Source organism: Copadichromis virginalis, linkage group LG12 (assembly GCF_057382275.1).
Source record: "Copadichromis virginalis isolate Kocher_CV1m ecotype Utaka linkage group LG12, C_Virginalis_male_GT1.1, whole genome shotgun sequence".
NCBI classification, from domain to species: domain Eukaryota; kingdom Metazoa; phylum Chordata; class Actinopteri; order Cichliformes; family Cichlidae; genus Copadichromis; species Copadichromis virginalis.
In genome coordinates, this window is record NC_140629.1 from 26,056,449 (window position 1) to 26,075,237 (window position 18,789).

At 39.5% G+C, this 18,789-nt stretch overlaps 2 protein-coding genes across 7 annotated transcripts; one reads left to right on the forward strand and one right to left on the reverse strand.

Moving 5' to 3' along the window:
* Positions 1 to 1,219: 1,219 nt before the first annotated feature.
* elac1 (elaC ribonuclease Z 1) lies at positions 1,220 to 6,437 on the forward strand. The gene is made up of 5 exons (XM_085475674.1): positions 1,220 to 1,499; positions 1,849 to 2,055; positions 3,258 to 3,316; positions 4,213 to 4,423; positions 4,599 to 6,437. Exons 1-5 carry the CDS (start codon positions 1,343 to 1,345, stop codon positions 5,075 to 5,077), a joined length of 1,113 nt encoding a protein of 370 aa, XP_085331800.1. The 5' UTR covers positions 1,220 to 1,342; the 3' UTR covers positions 5,078 to 6,437.
* On the reverse strand, positions 4,328 to 16,081 carry mier3b (mesoderm induction early response 1, family member 3 b). 6 transcript variants are annotated; one of them, XM_085475669.1, is made up of 14 exons: positions 15,453 to 15,764; positions 14,614 to 14,638; positions 14,256 to 14,401; positions 13,970 to 14,092; positions 13,691 to 13,814; positions 12,607 to 12,680; positions 12,410 to 12,482; positions 12,100 to 12,248; positions 11,850 to 11,931; positions 9,952 to 10,046; positions 9,732 to 9,859; positions 9,467 to 9,621; positions 8,974 to 9,375; positions 4,328 to 4,387 (listed from the first exon to the last, which is right to left on the reverse strand). In XM_085475669.1, the coding sequence occupies exons 1-14, from the start codon at positions 15,459 to 15,461 to the stop codon at positions 4,371 to 4,373; spliced, it is 1,602 nt and encodes a 533-aa protein (XP_085331795.1). In that variant the 5' UTR covers positions 15,462 to 15,764; the 3' UTR covers positions 4,328 to 4,370. The 6 variants fall into 6 exon arrangements, with proteins under 6 accessions (XP_085331795.1, XP_085331796.1, XP_085331797.1 ...); XM_085475670.1 differs by lacking the exon at positions 4,328 to 4,387 and adding an exon at positions 7,672 to 8,411; XM_085475671.1 differs by lacking the exons at positions 4,328 to 4,387; positions 15,453 to 15,764 and adding an exon at positions 16,065 to 16,081 and having other exon boundaries at positions 8,680 to 9,375.
* Positions 16,082 to 18,789: the final 2,708 nt, after the last annotated feature.

Consider the following 18,789-nt stretch of genomic DNA (forward strand, 5'->3'; position numbering starts at 1 on the left):
GAAAGAGGAGAACTGAGGAGAGTGCAGCCCGACCTAAGGGGGAAGCTGAGGAACTGCAAGGACTCCTACAGGAGGAAGCTGGAGGCTGAGCTCAAGCCGAACAACATAAGTGATGTGTGGTGTGGAAAGAAGATCTCTGGGTTTAAGGTGACAGCCAGCCAGTGAGCACTCTATGGAGAGAGCAAAGAGCTACACAGATTCTTTAGTTCACAGCTTTCTACTGCCTTCTCTACCACACACTGGCCTCCACGCTGCACTTCTTCAAGTGAATTCTGTAGATAACACCCCCACATCGGTTAAACACCTTCTGTTTGAGTGTGACTTCTGGCCAGATTAGGAGACAGCCTGAGAACCAAAGCAAGGCTGCTGGCCCTGACAGCATCAGGCCCGAGGCTGTGACGTCCTTTGTTTTGAAGAAGTACAGGTACATGGGCATCCATACTGACAACAAGCTGAACTGGAAAACCGATACAGAGGCTGTATACCAAAAGGGGGTGAGAAGTAAGCTGCAGAAATGATGGTGATACTCTTATCACTCAGTCGTGGTGGGCCCAGCACACTGCTGTGGTCTGCTGGAGGTGGGTTGGAGCTGGTAACACGGTAAACAATAGACTAAATACAGTGATCAGGAAGGGTGGCTCTGTGATTCACTGCAAAATGGACACTTCTGAAGCTGTGGTGGAAAGGAGGACACTGAACACTCTCTGCACCATTTACCGGACAGATCCTTTACAAAGAGGTCAAAAAGCGGTTTCCCATTCATTGTTTTGCTTTTATAGATATAGCAATTTTGCATGAAACAAAATCAGACTGATAAAAAATACAACAGATGAGTCTTTCACATTGAGCTCTGTGATTCCAACCAAAATCAAAACAAAAACAAACAAACAGCAGAAAATCAGGTTGGACATTAATAGATCAGAGCAGCAATGTCTTTCCGAAGGTTCTGTGAATGGGTACATTTTCAAAAAATAAAAAAAATGAATACATGTCCACGGATAAGCTTACAGAAAGAGTAGGAGATATCTACATAAGCTTTATATTTCAGAAGGAAGTGTTTGGTTGGATAAAAGAAACTTTTTTAACTTAATAAGAATTAAGAAATTTTGTGGAAGAGGTCATATTTTTACCCAGTTCAATTTCTCCCCGCAGTTTCCCCAATAGGATACAGAGGGAATATAACATCGTCTTTGATATGTGATCTTAAAATTACGACCAATCGTACCTAACCGGACACGTCACGCATCCTACGTCATCAGCGGGCGACAGTATTTTCATTGACATGGCATGCTTGCTACTGTGTGGCAGATAGTAAAAAACAGTTTTCTGTAACTCCGGGAGGATGACCATGGATTTGACTTTCCTCGGGACGGGCTCGGCGTACCCGTCCCCTCACCGCGGTGCCTCGGCTCTGGTGCTGCGGACGGACGGGGAGTGCTGGCTGTTTGACTGCGGAGAGGGAACCCAGATCCAGCTAATGAAGAGCCAGCTCAGAGCCGGTGTGCCACTTCAGATCCTCACACACACAGTCTGTCTGTCCTTTAAATATTTCTGGAAAAATAAAAAAAAGTTTTCCCCTGAATAAACTTCCTGTCATTGAAACAAATCTGTTCATGCCTTTCCATACCCCAAATCATTTGTTTGTAGGCTAATTAAGACTTCCTTTTATAAGTGCTCATAAATATGAAACAGACAAAACAGTGCACAGTGTTGTTTAGGAAAAGAAAAAAAAATCCTCATCTCCATCTTGACATGAACCTGTTTTAAGTGCATATAGTTTAATTCAGTTTACAGCAAAATGCCCGACTTGATATGAAGGTGTAAAAATGTGATGTGCTTTTCACACAGGGCGAATCACCAAGGTTTTCATCTCCCACTTGCATGGCGATCACCTGTTCGGTTTACCTGGTCTCCTCTGCACTGTGAGTCTCAACACCAGCCCTGAATCTCAGCAGGACCTGAACTGTGTGGACATCTATGGGCCACGGGGTCTCAGACACTTTCTCAGAGTCACTCTTGGCATCACTGGATCACAGCTGCTCTTCCCTTACGCAGGCAGGTCCAAGGCCTGATAAATTGATCAGGCACAACATTATGACCACCTGCCTGACGTTTGGCCCCGTTCTGCTGCCAAAACAGCCCTGACCCATCGTGGCACAGACTCCCCTAGACCACTGAAGGTGTGCTGTGGTGGCGTCAAGGTGTTAGTAACAGATCGTTTAAGTCCGTAACTTGCGAAGTGGGCATCCATGGATCAGATTCAATTGGATTGAGATCTGAAGAATTTGGAAACCAAGTCAACACATCAAGTGTGCAGTGCATATTATCCTGCTAAAAGAGGCCACAGCCAGCAGGGAATACCATTTCCATGAACTGGAAGCTCAATACAGAAGCTATATGGGTGTTTCCCAGGTTTTTTCATACACCCCCCCCCCCCCAGCCATCCACATGATGTCAAAGAACATATGATTCATCACACCAGGCCAACTTCGGTGGTCCAGTTCTGATGCTCAGATTCCTATTGTTGGCGCTTTTGGCAGTGGACTGGGGTCAGCATGGGCACCCTGACTGGTCTGCAGCTATGCAGCCCTATACACAGCCTTTGCTCCCCACGTGCATCAGTGAGCCTTGACCACCCATGACCCATATGCTGGTTCACCACTGTTCCTTACTTGGAGCACTTTTAATAGAAACTGACAAATGCAGACCAGGAACGCTCCACTGGAGCTACAGTTTTGGAGATGGTCTGACCTAGTCATCTAGCCATCACAGTTTGGCTCCCAAACTCACTCAAATCCTTACACTTGCCCATTTCTCCTGCGATTAACACATCAACTTTGAAGACAAAATGTTCAGCTGTTCCTTAATATATCCCGCTGATTACCATGTGGCATGATGGGTTAGTCAGTGTTATTGACTTCCCTTGCACGTGGTCATAATGTTATACCTGATTGGTGTATTGATACAAGATTGAAAGCATTCAATACAGGGGTTTAAGAACAAGCAGACGGTGTAGCTTGTTGTGGATGCTCTGTTTACTAGTTTCTCTGAGTCTGAATCTTGTTCCCTGGGCTATTTATAATTTGCTGCTGTTTTTTTTTAATGCAGCTGCATCATTTTAAAAAAGAATCTTTAAGAAACCTAGTAGATGGCTCAGATATGCTGCTTGATGAACACTGATCAAATAATTCAAGTTATACCTAAGTTATATCCTGGTTAAAGATATAATAGTTCACATCTTTTCTCTTGGTTTTTAGTGCATGAATTGGAGCCCACACCTGACCAGAGCCCAGAAGAAGGAAAACTTAACCCAGAGGTAAGTCGTTGATTTTGTTGTTTTGATGTTCCTGTGTTGTAGAATATCACCTCTCCCTGCTGTCAGTCCCTGTTTTTACTAAATGATGAAATCTGGAATTCATATTTTCTATTTAGAAAATGATAAAGATGTAGTGAAAGTTCCTAGTGATCTTATGGCCTCTATCAGTGGTCTTGTCTTTGTCCTTGTCCTGCTAGACCTCAGTGCAGCTTTCAGTACTGCTCATCACAACATTTTAATACAGACTTAAATACACCACTAGCTACACCAATCGTGTTGATCTGACAGAGTGTAAGTGTTATATTTGTGAGGACATTCACTGACAGTAATACCTTCTTAAGATTCTTACCCCTAGGTTTAACTGTGTGCTAAACCCTCAATCTAAACCTAATTCCAACTTTTACTTTAAAAGTTGATCTTAGCCCTAAAAAAGACTTTGAAGAGGTATGAAAAAGTCTATGTTTGCCAAAAAGATTAAAAAAAAATCTCTTTTTGTGGGTTCATCATTTCATTTATGTTTTTATAAAAATATATATGATTTTCTGTCATGCAGGACAGTCATACTCTTCCTCCAGAGAAAGTGCATCTTCACAGCTTTCCTCTTTACATGATCACTTCCCTGTGTGTGATGTGTTTAGGGTCATCTTTAAATTGTAGCTTTTTTCTGTTTTTTTTTTTTTATTACTATGCATGATAGTTTAGTTGTTTATTTAAAAGACATCAGTGTGCAAATTGTTGCTGATATGCCTCCTTTGACTTGCGCTGGTACATGTTTGAGCATATCTCCTCAGCTCACCAGTTATGGCAGTTTCCACCTGAGCATTTACATTTTGTATTTTGTCCACTTGTATGCTGTTTTTTTCTGACGAATACTAGCACCTCTCTTGTCTCCCCAGATGGCAGCAGAGTGCGGTCCTCTCCATCCTCAGGAGCAACCAGGCAGAACAATCTCCTTGGATGTCTCCAGTGACACTTATCTTCTCTTTGAAGACCAGAAGTTTGCGGTCAAAGCCTTCAGGTTGTTTCACCGCATCCCTTCCTTTGGTTTTTGCATTCAGGAGCGAGATCGACCTGGAAGGTTGAAAACAGAACTGCTGAAGGAACTAGGTGAGAGGCATTTTCTGTTCTTTTAATATCTCTTCATTATTTGTGTAATATTAAAAATATAAATTCCCTGCATATAAAGTAGATGGAAATAACTGTCGTCACCAATTATTTATTAATGCAAGAAACAATTTCAGAAAAGCAACCCTTGCAGCTGGTCTCATTTTGTATCCTACAGGCCTGAAACCAGGCCCTCTCTATGGGCGCCTCAAAGCTGGGCAGTCAGTAACTCTTGAAAGCGGGCGTGTGGTGCAGCCTAGTGAGGTGCTAGAAGAAGCTATTCCTGGGAGGAAAGTCTGCATTTTAGGGGACTGTAGCTCGGTGCTTGGGGAAGGGCCGCAGAGGTTGTGCAGCGGAGCGGACATTCTGGTTCATGAGGCCACCCTTGGGAACGAGCACCGAGAGAAAGCAGTGGACCATGGGCACAGCACACCTGAGATGGCAGCGGCAGTAGCACGGGCTTGCTGTGCACGGAGGCTGGTGCTAAATCACTTCAGTCAGCGGTACAAACCCAGCGCCATGGTGAAGGAAGGAGATGAAGACCATGTTTCAGAGTTAAAGAGACAGGCTGAAGAGGCTTTGCAGGACACTGGGGTAGATGTGATTCTGGCAGAGGACTTTCTCACTCTACAGATCTCTCTCAGAAGATCAAGATAATAAGCAGCTGGTTTAGTGAGTATAAAGCTGGTAGTGTTTTTGGCTAAAAGCAGAGGAATTGTCTGTATATTTTATGATGCAAGGTGAAATTGTCTGCTCTTTGTCTAACTTGTTTTTATTTTATTAAAAGACAAATTAGTGAACTGACAAAAAAGTCAAGCTCAAGGTCCTCTTGTTTGCAATCTACGTTGATAATCTATATTATCATTAACTATTTTTCTATTTTAGGGAATTTTATTACCTGTAATACATGTTGGCTCTGAACCTGAGCTTGGCAATGGCAGTTTTTGCAGTGGCCAATATGCTTCATCTCAGGCTTGATTAATTTTCTTTATTCAAGTCTTATATTCTGGTTCCTAAAAGCAAAATTGCTGAGTGCCAATGTCACGTTGCAGTTAAATCACTGTCCTCCAGCAACTATATCACTGGTTGTGGAGGAATGTCTCTGTAAGGTTCTGGCTGAATATAAGTAGCTGTTGAGAATTTCTGTAGCTATTTTGCAGATTTTTAACAGTTAATTAATCAATGAATTACAATCAGGCAGTGAGTGGTTGCAAACCTGATCTTATATCAAGGAAGGAACAATTTTAAAAGAAAAAGACAGCAAGTTTATTGCACGCAGTCCCAATAATGTTGTTCATTATTCAATCTCTAGCCAGTTTTCCCTAGTGTGACTAGGAATAGTACTTTTTAGTGCTTTGCCTACAAAGTAAAGGTTGCACCTTTGTGTTGATTGGACAGCTTTTATTTTGTAGACAAATGTTTTCATTTACTACTTAATAGTTGACAAGTGTTTGCAGACATGTTGCTGTCTTCCATGCAAACTGTGGGCACCTGAAGCAATCTGATAGAGACCAAAGTAAGTGCAAAGTTTTATTTTGGTATAACACGTGGTTTGTGACCAATTTCACCCAGCAACAATCAGCAACCACTTGCTAACCAATCAGGCAATACATTTTCCCTACCAACCTGTGGTTGTAAGGATTTTAGGCTGGTTCAGATGGAACAGGCAGGTAAGCAGAACTTGAGCTGAGATTTTGTCAGTTTAAAGAATGGTTTTGGGGGGGCTGTAAATAATACTTGGTCCAAAAACTAATGACTAAAACTTTCTTTTTTAATATCACGAGGAATTTAAGCCTCAAGTTTTGTTAAACTGCCGCTCTCATGTAAAGAATAAACGTAATGATAAAGATGCAGCAGTAATCTTCGAACCTTTTCCAGAGCTTTATTTCTGGATCTGTACACAAGGTATTAAAGTACAACATAAAATACAAAATAATGTTTAACAAAAGAAAAAAACAAACAAAAAAAACCTCAATGTTTATGTACAATTTTTATAAACAATAAAGATAGCTTCTTGAACATTTCTCATAGTGAAGTTTTTGATTGTCTATATTTCTGGATATACATTTTTAAGTTTTGTAGGTTTTTATTCACAAAGGTGTTTTTATTTTCATCAAAGGACTTTGTTTCCTTCTTCAAAACCACAACTGCTATATTTTTTTCTTTTTTAAACTTCAAAACACAATACAAAATATAAAATAAATTTGTTTAGTGCTTGCTTGCACACACAAGTCTCATACCAGAGATATCAATAAAATATCACATTTTCGAGAGTTCACAGGGTGGTGAAAAACCTACTTCTACTACTTAATGGCCTTTACATTCTGACAGTTTTTCTGAGTCTTTGTACAAACCACAGGTGAAATAAATATCACTGGACTGCTAAAGCTAGAAGAGCTTGGAGGACCTACTGCATTATGCACATTGCATTAAAAGAGAAACTAGCTCTCCACACACTTACAGCAGCAGCCATCCCGTTACCATCGAGACAAATATAGACGACGACAACATGTAAAAACTCTTAAGGAAAGAAACATGAGTGTCTTTTACACATGGCTGCATGTTTTGAATGCAAAAATTGCAACATTGAGTAATATCAATACGTCTTCGGGTAAAGCCGTTTTCAGTGGTACACTTGAAACAGGGCACAGCTGGCATGCGTGGTTTCAGCTGTGTCCTGGTGTCTGGGTGACTTTCCAAGGAGAGAAAAGAAATGAAAACACCAAGTCAACCAGTAAAATGCAAAACCCAAAATATCTGTACATATCTACAAATTATTGCCTTTCTGACAAGGAATCAAAGTAAAACCTTTTTATCAACACAGATTCACAAGTGTAAGAGGTCAGTTAATAGACTTTTTAAAGGCTATTTGCTAATTATTTACATGAAACACAGATGTGATTATCCTCTCTGACGCTGGCCGTTGAAACTGAACTGCTTGATTAAACTTAAGGATTATTAGGCATGAATGGACACAACAAACATGATGTACCCCTGAAACAAACTAAATAGTCATAGCACAATGCATAGATAAATTAAGTAAACACTACTACTGCATCCAATCAACTGACACTGACCTGCTAAACGTTTTACAACTCACAATTATGAACTTCAGTCAAGCGAAAAACAGCTCCATTTCTGCTACTAGGCTCCAAAATATTGTCAACCGGATTTCAAAAAGGCATAACTAGGCAGTACAGGCTAGGCAGAGGTTCAATACAAACTCAGAGAAGCTTTAAAAAAAAAAAAATAATAATAATACTGCTAGCAGGTTAGGGGGGGAAAAAAAAAAGAAAAAAAAAAGGCGCTACTTGATTTAGGAACATATCCACTTAATTAGGACACACACACAGCTTAACTTGCCTAAGCGTAGCGTGAGTGAAAGCATGAACTGAAAGGGTGAAATAAAACTTTAGAATGAGAAAAGTATATGCAATAAATACATACTTTACTGTGTCGAGGTTTAAATGGCTATTAACCCAACCAGAAATCTTTGCATTGCAATATTGCTGTTATGGTTCGTTGATATTCTAGCAAGTAGCAGGATTTTAAAAATATATTTATATACTCAACAGTAAAACAAGGTGACTCCCAGTATATTAATTTGCGCCGGTATTTTTCAATCACCTATTTTAAAATGTAAAGAAAAAAACAAAACAAACAACAACAACAACAACAACAAAAAAAACAAAAAACAAGGCCATTCATTTGGGTTTGACTACATGGGCATTATTAAAAGGAAAAAAAAAAAAAAAAAAAAACCTCCAGTATTGGCCACTTTGAACAAAGGTAAATAAGCAGACAGACTACAAAGCACAAGAGAACATAAAGAGAAGAAACCCAAACAAGATGGCCTTAGCAGCTTAAGCCACGACACTTCCTGGTTTCCAAGCTAATCTCCATGCTAGTGTTGCTCTTCGTACAGTTATGTATCCAGGTAGATTCAAATCATATAAAAACCATTTGCACAAGTTGGGTTACTGGAAAGTACCTGTAAACAAAAAAAAGAAAAAAAAAATAGTACCACCTTAAACAACAAATACAGGCAACTAAATGCTAACACCAGAGCTGGGGAAACTAAGTTTTTGGCAGCTAGAAGAATGGCAGGATAAGGTACTGAAGCTCTGAAGATGGTGGGTGTAGATGTGAAGGAGGAAGAGACACATCTCTCCTACTGCAGCCCCTGGGCCCTGCTGTACATGGACGTTACACATCTCAAGACCGCAAAACAAAAATAAAATAAATGACTATATAAACTCTTGAGAGAAATCAAGATTTTAGTTCTATATGATAGACATCACTGATGTCATATTACACAAAAAATGAAAACAAAGTATAGTCATATACATATATATAGATATATATATATATATATAATAGAATTTAAACAAATTGAATTTTCCAGTGAGGTCAGTCTTATGTACAAGCAGGAAAAAAAGGGATCTTAAAAGGGAAGAACAGGGAAGAAGATGAGGAAGATCACTCTGACTGAAGTGCTGCAGTGTGCTGTGTGTGGTGCCGTGCATGTGCTCCCAGAAACCCGTTGGGCTCACCGCTCCCAGCCAAGCTCCCAAAGTCTGTGACAGATACTGCCATTTTGGCGCCGGTGATTCGGTGGTGATGCGTCGTCGTCCGTCGTGCATCAAAGTCCACTCCGAGGTTACCCACGGATACGTCATTGATAAAGGAGTCAGGCAGCGCCATCTTGAGTCTCTTGGAGGGCCGCTCACAGTCCTTGTTGACGCACACGCCTCCCAGCTGGCCCAGATCTGAGTGGTAGAAGCCAGCCTCAAGCATATTGAGGCAGTCAGGTTCTGCACCATTTGCAGGGAACCCAAGGGATTCCTCGTGGTTCAGGGAACCTCGATGGAGACTGTCCAGTGGAGGAAAGCTGTAGGAGTCCAGGCAGCTAACCTCTGCAGGACTGCATACTGTGGCTACAGTGTTGCTCAAAGCTGCAAAGACACAAAACAGTTAACAACAAGAAGTAGTCATTTATTTTTATTTTTTTAAACCATCGCTGCACAACTAAGGTCTGTAACTAACCCGTGAGGTCGCTGGCAGTGATGGAGTTGAGCAGGCTAAGCTGCTGTTCTGTGGTTGTTTCCAGCCTTCCACCACCACCAGCACCTGAACACACGGAGGAGGAACTGTCCACAGCTAACCCCTCCGCTTCATCCACCAGCCTGTCCATCAGGTCACTAGAAACAAAGAAATGTCACTGGGTTTGTTTCTTCCATATTATGTGAACTTTTTTCCATTTTATTGAAGCAAAGCAATAAAGACAGACACTCCGTTTCATTTCACTTACGTTACTCCAGGATAGTTGCTGAACTTTTTCTTCCCGAACCGATTCTGCTGCACAAAGAAGTCAAAGCGCTCTGACTTTTTCCACATGTAATAAAATGCCACACATTCTGCTACTGTTCTTGTTGTGACCTGAGAGGAGAGGAGGGGGACAGAGTTTACAAAACTTTGTATACATTTTTATTTGCATACACTTGTAAAGGGAACCATAAATTCACACTTACTTTGTGTTTCTGAATGAGGTGAAAGTTCTTGTCATACATCTGAAGAGCATGTTCAAAGTTCTTGCATTCCTCTTCAGACCATGGAGGTGATTTTTCTGCAATGAAACCATGAATCCATTTTAACAATGGGTGTGCAAAGGTAACCACAGGCCATGTCGAAACCAAGACATGTCCCACCAATAAAATTCATCCCAACTGAATGGTCCATTATTCCAAACTTAGTATCAACCATTTAGGAATAACAGGCATTTTTATATAGTCTCCCATATTCCAAAGGTTCAAAAGTAATTGGACAAACTAATAATTTTTAACAAATGTTTAAATTTGCCTCAGATCTAGCACCCGTGGACAATACCAAATGTATTGATTTCTGTCGCGATGCTTTCATTGGAGCCGTGTTCAATTTCTATTTGTTTGTGGATCTTCTGCCTTCAGCTCCATCTTCAGCAAATGTTAAGGGCCCGTAACACTCACAGCGGCTACCTTGCGAATTGTAACACACACTAGACTAGAGATCGCATGATAACAATAACAAAAAATAAATAAAAAATACACTGGGATAGCCTACTCAGAGATGAAATGCCGGTTTGGCAGCATGTAGCGAGGCTCCCGATGCTTTTTAGTGTGAAGTCACTCCAGACCGCCGACAGGTCTCGCACACAACAGCCGCTCTATCAGGTGACACATACTGCTCCAACGTGCTATGGTCGCGAGCTGGTGTATGCCATGTCAAAAGTTTTGTGAGGTGCTTTTGTGATGTTTAATTCATTTTTTTTTTTTTTTTTTTTTTATTTCTCCCTGATATCCGATCCAGTAATTTAGGTCAAGATTGGACCGGTACCAATACTGTATATCGGGTTGTTCCATCTCCAGTTACATCCTCAGTCCTGCGTCACACATTGACATTATTTCGACTCGTTCTTCAGCTCTCACTTTTTGTAACCCCAAACGGGTGGCTTGGCCAGACTGAAGGCAAAAATACACAATGTAGTGACCACAATGGGTCCTTAAGGGATACTCCGCTGGTTTAAGATCAGGTCACTGGCTTGGCAAGTGAAGAATATCCCATTTCTTTGCCTTGAGAAAATCTTGTTGCAGTCTCCATAATCAATAAACACATGCCATAACATTGCCTCATGTTTAACACATGATTTGGTAGTCGTTTCTCTCCTTCCCCATACTTTTCACTTCCAATCATTATGGTACAAGTTCATCTTGGTTTCATCTGTCTAAATGTTTTTAGGCAGAAGAAACTGCTCCTTTAGAGGATTCCTTGGCAGGCCTAATCAGGCGTTCTTATTATTCAGTGAAACTAGTGGTTTGTAAATGTCGTCATCAGACAGTAAACGTGAGAGTTTGCATGCCTACCTGTTTTTTGTGACCGCGCAGACTTGTCTGCTGAGACAATACAACCATGCATGCGCTCAAGCAGCGGACTTCAAGTTGATTTTAAAGAAGTATAACAGGAACGAGAACTCAGGCATCAGGCCTCCAGCTGTCAGTGTCCGCAACAGATTATAATCCAAGCTTTAGTTGTCTTATGTAGTCTTTTGGTGTTGCTGAGCGGCAATGTTTTCCTTTTTCAAAGACATCTAATTTGTCTAGTCCCAAAGGTTTATTTTGGTTTTTCAGCCTAATGATGGCATCCTACATTTGCATTAACATCTCTCATATTTTGATGTCAGTGAACAGCCATCAAGTCCAATACTTGCAATCAGCTCGACCTCACATGATCAAGAAACTGTTCATCAATTCTCATTTGTCTAATTACTGAAAGGGGGGGCCCCATGTACAATAATGACTTTGAATGAAAGTGAAATCTACATGTGAAGCATTTTGAGTGTCTTGAGGTGCAAACGAATCACAATGACATTTCCTATGAGAAATCACTTGCTTACCTTTTGAGGACTTTACATGGTTGCAATATCTTTCTAGTGCTTCGCGGGTGTTGTAGTTGCATTTTACAAGCTCACGTAAAGCCTACATTGAAAGAATGAAAGAGTAAAAATTATAGCATTTGCCAAAATTGATCAGAAACAATTAAACAGATATGAATGTCAGAGAAAATACCTTTCTTGAGGTGCACTGCTAATAACACATTCATCATTTTATCAAACCACGTAAAGGACTGAGTAAGACATGACTGACCTGCTCATTGTCTCGCACGTGCATTCCTGGTTTGTCACACCCCGTCTTTTCATCTGTCGTCCGTGACAATACTTCACACAGGAAACTTCTAACCTTGTTTTCTGATAATACACCTGGACTCCACAGTAACTCATCTTCATCTTCATATGCTATACAACCAAATACATGATGTTAAAATTAATCACCAGGTGTACATCACCTATTCTTAATTGAATGGTTAACAACACTGTAAGCAGCCACATTAAAGAATAGATTAGGAACGTGTGATGAAAGCAAAAAAAAAAAAAAAAAAAAAAAAAGTAGTATTCACCTTTCTCCTCATCTTTGTAGTGACAGAGGCAAGAAGGAACTTCTGCTTGGTATTCCAATCCCACCATTATTTCCTATTACAAAGCATAAGAGGGCATGTCTGAATTCAAAAGCAACCTGACTTAACATGAAACAAACATGAAACGGCGAGTAAACTATATCCTATATCCATGTTTCCAAATGAAACAAATCATTTACCTTTCTCGAGTCCTCTGGGCATGGGCCATCTTCATCACACTCTGACTCTTTATCACCGTCAGAAATAGCGTTTGCTGGGGGGGTTTTTTAAAAGAAAGAAAAAAAATGTTTAACAATTAGTAAATCTTAAATACTTTAGCACACCCTGAATTTAAATGGCAGCTGCTTAATGCCAAAGCCGGATGTTTTACCCAAAAGATTTTTTTTCCAGTTTTTCTGCTAAAGGTTGTAAGATCTCCTCAAACATACTTGAAGCTTTCCAAAGAATTTAGGTAAAGTTATGTGTAAAGAACCAACACTGTTTCAAACCACAAACCCACGGTAAGTTGGCTGAGTAACACAGCTGCAAAAACAAATTTATGACAAAAATATTTTTCCAGTAAAATGACTGAGCTAATGATTCATTTTTGTTATGCAAACTGCATAACAAATCCCAGCTGTTTGTCTTTATTTTACAGTGTTATAATTATGGTTTTATTTGAGTTACTTTTCTAATCCAACCTATTTGTACTTTTTTTGATTCTGGCTCTATTTGGACATGCTAAAAATTAAATTTAGAACAGCAGTCAGAGACAGATAAGCTAAGCTTAACTTACACAAATAACTGCATTAGCTGCAGACTTAACACATCTTTATCTAAATGTTTTGTTAGACAACGAGCCTTGTCGAATTTTATAACCTTAACAGTAACTTTTTCATCAACAGCTAAGTGGGAGAAGTGAATATTTCACAGTGCACAACAGTAAGTGACCCTCCTTTATAACACCAAGATCCACAGTCAAATTACCGTTTTATTGTGTGACATATTACACACTAGGTTTTAAAATAATTAAAAACTTGTCAGCTGCACCAAATATCTGTGACAAAAAGAAGGGAACTGCTACTACATTTAGCATTCACAACCAAAATCTAAATTTGAAATTTAGCAAACTACACATCTTAGTATTCTCAGTATTCTCATAATATTAATATAAAAAAATAATGAGCACATTAATCACTGTATTGCACACACTAAAAAAGATTTAATTCTGACAGTTGCAAACATAAAATACTTTTAATTTAAAAGTAGTAATCTATCACTTACATCTAAGTGTTCTTGGGAAGAAATCAGTGGCCTCATGGGAGGTAACTGAAGGAGTCAGATCATCAGCTGAGGACTGGGTCTCCTCCTCATAATCTCCAGACAGAAGGTCTTTAGCTATTTCCTCCTAGTGAGTAAAAGGAATATAAATTGTACACCATACAAAAACCATAAGTTACAAATATAGCATTGTTTTACAAATTAACGCTATATTTATTGCCAATTGCTTCTCACAAATCTACTTAGCAACTGTATAACTACCAAATAACAGCAACTCCTTACCTTATCCAAAGTCATGTCGGGAAGCTCATCAGTCAGGTCTCCAGAGGAGCTGTCTATACTGGAGCCTGCTGAGGCCTCATAGCGATAAATGGCCAACAGTTCCTCTAAAGGCATGTTCCCTTCCTGTTAAAAGAAAAATGAATGGAAAAATGTATCAATTCCATTTCACAGGGTTATACCGTTTTCATGTACGAAGTACAAGATGGTCAAGTTGGACAAATTTATACACTGCACCTATCATATGACATTTGGAATGGCATATGGATTTACTGATTTATTATAATACCTTTTCCAGATCTGCAATTTCAGATCTGAAATTTGTTCCGCCTTCCAGAGACTCTTCCTCCTCCAGAGTCCTCTCATCATCATACTCATGAACTAACATTTCTGCTGTTGGATCAAAGTCATGGTCCTCTGATGATAAAGAGCCAACTGAACGAGAAAAATGGAAAGAAAAATAAAAGAATTATAAATACCAAATTGTTATCGTGCAATAAGCAAAACCTTACTATATTACAAACTCATAACATTTTCAGAAATTCATCTCGATATTTCTGTTTACTATTATTTGTGAAAAGTAAAAATAGAGTTTTGAAAGTACACCTTAATATAGATTAGTAAATTGTAAAAGTAAATTGTATTACCTGGACTTGAACTCCCTAGGGAAGCCTGGAAAAGAAGGGAAAAAAATACCATAAATTGGAGCAAGACAGAAAATTAGAATTAAAATAAATTACTCGGGGGCTTTAACCTCAAATATTAAAACAGGATGACCAATAAAATATTTTTACGTTGTGTGTAATATGACCCAAGGAAATAGCCGGGCAGGAAAACTGCAATTGTCGCTAATGTTACCCGATATAGGTGGCTAATACAACGCTAGCCGAGCTGCACACTCAGGGAAAGATACGTTTTTTTAAACGCTGGAATAAAAAATTTCCCCAGAGGACTGAATAAAAAAAACCTCGTATAATCGGTTGTATATGTCATTGCAGATCCAGTACTGCTTAGCTAGCCGGAAAGCTATTTCCAAATCCAAATGTTAACGCTGTCCACCGAAAAATGTAAACACTAATTTCGTTTGCGCGGTACTGCAATCGATAAAGTCGAGCAACCTTTTAAACGTAGGTGCCGCTACTCCAGCCTGAACATCAAAAAATATTTTTCCATTCACCATAAAGATTATATGGTCTGCAATTTACTTGAACCAGCAAGCTAACGTTAAATTTACGTATGAATTTACACAGCCGCTTCACCGAAGCAGCTGAGAGCGAAGGCGCAGAGGCCTCGTAGTGAAGGATCAGTCCAGACATTTAAGCATATTTAAGAGAAATAAAAACAACAATTATGAGACGAAACACGCTACACACAAGGCAAAAAGCATTGTTTCTTCAATCGATTGCGTAAAAATGAAAAATACAGCACACAAATTTTAAAAATGTCGATTTAACATCGATTGCTTCTCCCCTGTTTTCCCTCTTACCTCCGCCATATTGGTACCTTTAGCTAATGGGCTCCTTCTAGCGCAGTACCCGGATCAGCGCTCTGAGCCAATCAGAGATCCAGGTGACTGCTTGAGTCGTGACGCCGTTCAAACCATCTACTGGTCAGACTAACGGTAATTACTAATAAACGGGTAATTTACGGTATAAAAATGTGAAAAACTGAGATTACAAGTCAAATTGCCGATACACATTCTACCTACAACATATCGGTGTCATGGCGTTGGCCGGTGCCTTACACAAAGACGGTTTACTGGAACATTCCCGGCACATCCCGGCTGATTTCCTGTTCTCCTTACCGTATTTATCGAAGCTATGGCATCTAAACTACTGTGTTGTCAACACCGTCTTGTTTTTCCGCTGTATTTCTGAAAGAACAGTCCAATGCGGAATTCAAATAGAAATCAGTTAAGGTTTTCCAGCTGTAACACTGGATATTAGGACAGTAATGTGTATGCTACTGTAATATTGCTGTTAACACACCTGTCTTCTTAAATAAAAATAATGCACAATTTAGCTATAGATAAACATTTTTTATTAAGTTGACCGTTTATTTATCATAAAATTATTTTACTTGAATTTTGATCCCTTACCAATCAAACTCCTTGGTCTGCACATTCCTCAAACTCTTCAAAGAGCAATTTGTTGTATTTCTATTTGAAAAATAATACTCTTATAAAGCACCATACTAATTATTTTAGAGATAAACATAGCAATAATTACAGTTTAAGTATGTTTTTAATCTTTTTTTATATGTTGATATATTGTACTGTTGGTATATATTTAACTTTCTCATGAGAAGCTCAACTTAATTCTGCTCAATAATTATTTTATCTCTGTTATAGCTCTTTTTCTTTCTTTATAAATACCTACTGGTAAGAGTAAATTAGACGTTACAATTAGGCAATGAAAATGTGAAATAAATAGTAGCAGCATTTTATCCATCCATCCATCTTCTTCCGCTTATCTGGGACCAGGTCACGGGAGCAGCAGCCTAAGCAGTGAAGCCCAGACCTCCCTCTCCTCCAGCTTGTCCGAGGGAACACCAAGGCATTCCCAGTCGATCATTGACCTGCAGCCTAGGGTGTCCTGGTGTCACGTGCACTTATGGACAACCTTATGTTCAACATAAGGCTGTTTGTTATGGACAAACTGCGGTTTGCACATAAGTCCAACCAAAAAACACCGCTTGGGTTCAGATCCGGGAGGCCGTTCCTCTCAATCACACCCCTCCAGGTCTCATTGCTGTTGCCCACATGAGCGTTGAAGTCTCCCAGCATTTTATTGTTATTTAATCAACATCCCCCAAAACAATTGTGAATGAAATGTGCATACTTTTGCAAAATTTCAGAGACTTTTAACTTTATCCAAAGTGCTATTTCTGTTTTGCTTGGACGGGAATTTTAAAGACAGTGTACACATGCTCACCGCTGAGAGAGGATCTGTATTGTTTGTTCTCATATGAAGATAGATCCAAAGAGAACCAACATCTTCTGAGCATGTCTCTGACCATGTGTGGAAAGTTCTTCTATTTGAGAGTGATCTGCCAGAAGTGAATCAAAAGTGCTTGTGGTAAAGGTAACTATTTTTGTTACCACATCAACAACATGGTTAATATTTAGCACTGAGTCACACAACACCTCCAGTTTCAGTTCTGCTGTCATTTCATGTCTCTTTCTCTTGCATCCACTTCAAAAGTCTGAAATTTTTCCCTGTCAGATTTGGACAGCCATTGGCTGCGATACCGGTTTGTCCATTTTCAACCTCCATGAACAATTCACTTACTATCAGAGTCTGTTTCACTGAGTGCATTGCTGCCAGCTCCTCTGTAATCTCAGACTCTTTCGTTACCACATGTACAAAGATGAGTAACTGAGGTGTGTGGTGAACATCAGAGCTCTCATCTGGAGCCAAGGAGAAAACAGACTAAACTGTCTGCTTTTTCTTTAAAGTTAAGTGCCACCAAACATTCTTTGATAAACTTACAATTTTGTGGGAAATCACAAAACTGGTCTTGAAAGTTCCATCCCTGGATGTGTAAAGCTTGGTAAAAAGTCCTTGCTGCTTTTGCAGCTTTGCTAGCAAAGGTTCAGATGTCTGTCCGCACTCTGCATCAGTCAAGAGCTTGTCGGTGTGTGCTTACTTTCATAATGGAGAATGTGATTGTAATCGTTACACACACAATCAGCTCTCCACAAACTAAGCATGCGGTTTTGCCTCTGATTTGAGTAAACGCATTCTTACAAGTCCAAGTCTTGTTAAAAAGTCCACATTCTGCATCGGTCTTTCTTTGTTTAGTGTGAGCTGGCATCTTTCGGCGCTGGCAAACTCACATCTCTCAAACATGACGCTGCATTTGCTTGTATGTAAATTTAAAAAATAATAGCCGGCAACTTTAAAACAAAAGCAATACATTTGTATAATGATTTCCCACAAAATCACAAAAACCAGTAAATCATTTTCTTATGGGGATCATTATGGAGTGTTTGGGGGCTAAAATGGGACAAACTGCATGATGTATTCCATTTTTAAACCATGGGGTTGAATATGATGTCAGCCCACCCTTTTCACCCTTTTGCAGCTTCAGTCTGCATGCCTAGGTGCTTGATTTCATAAACCAGAGACCATGGCATTAACTGAAAAACCTGAATTCAACAATTTGGATCAGTGATTTAATAGTTATAGTGTATTTATGTTTAACCTCCTAGGACCTGGCGTCCACATATGTGAACATCACATTTTGGGTTATTTAGACCAAAATACTCAATTTTGCTCTACAAGGGCCTGATATCCACGTACGAGGACATTATACTGCTACCGTTCTATCAAAACTTTAAACGAATATCCTCATATGTGGCTCTTATTTTTCTTAAAAACAAAAATAAGGTAAAAAAAATCTGGTAATTATTTGTTTTTACATTCATCGGGCCCAATCAGCCCAAATATCAAAGAGAAATTAAAAATGCATGCCGTGGAAGAGTTCGGGTCTTAGGAGGTTAAATGCTAATTTCCCTTTTACATCACGTGGGCTGGTAAGAGACTACCAATGGGCTGGATGTGGCCTCCAGGCTGTACAATGCCCAGCACTGACACTGGTTACACTTACAAGACACTTTATTAACAACACTTTGCTAACACTGTGTTGCGCCCACCTTTTCTTTTAAAGCTGCCTTAGTACTACAGATTCAAGAAGGTGCTGGAATCATTTCTCTTGAGATTTTTGGCCAAATAGTCGCTGCAGATTTATTAGCTGCATACCGTGATATGGATCTTCTGCACCGCTACATGCTAAATGTGCTCTATAGGTTTGAGATCAAG

Bases quoted from the DNA above. Each gene is read 5' to 3' on its own strand.
- mier3b (XM_085475668.1), bottom strand. The intron at 14,402-14,613 runs GTAATACAATTT...TTTCTCGTTCAG, and splicing joins CCTAGGGAGTTCAAGTCCAG to TTGGCTCTTTATCATCAGAG. The intron at 9,860-9,951 runs GTAAGTGTGAAT...CTCTCCTCTCAG, and splicing joins ACCTCATTCAGAAACACAAA to GTCACAACAAGAACAGTAGC.
- elac1 (XM_085475674.1), top strand. From the start codon at position 1,343: ATGACCATGGATTTGACTTTCCTCGGGACGGGCTCGGCGTACCCGTCC. The intron at 2,056-3,257 runs GCAGGTCCAAGG...CTTGGTTTTTAG, and splicing joins GCTGCTCTTCCCTTACGCAG to TGCATGAATTGGAGCCCACA. The intron at 3,317-4,212 runs GTAAGTCGTTGA...TTGTCTCCCCAG, and splicing joins AAGGAAAACTTAACCCAGAG to ATGGCAGCAGAGTGCGGTCC.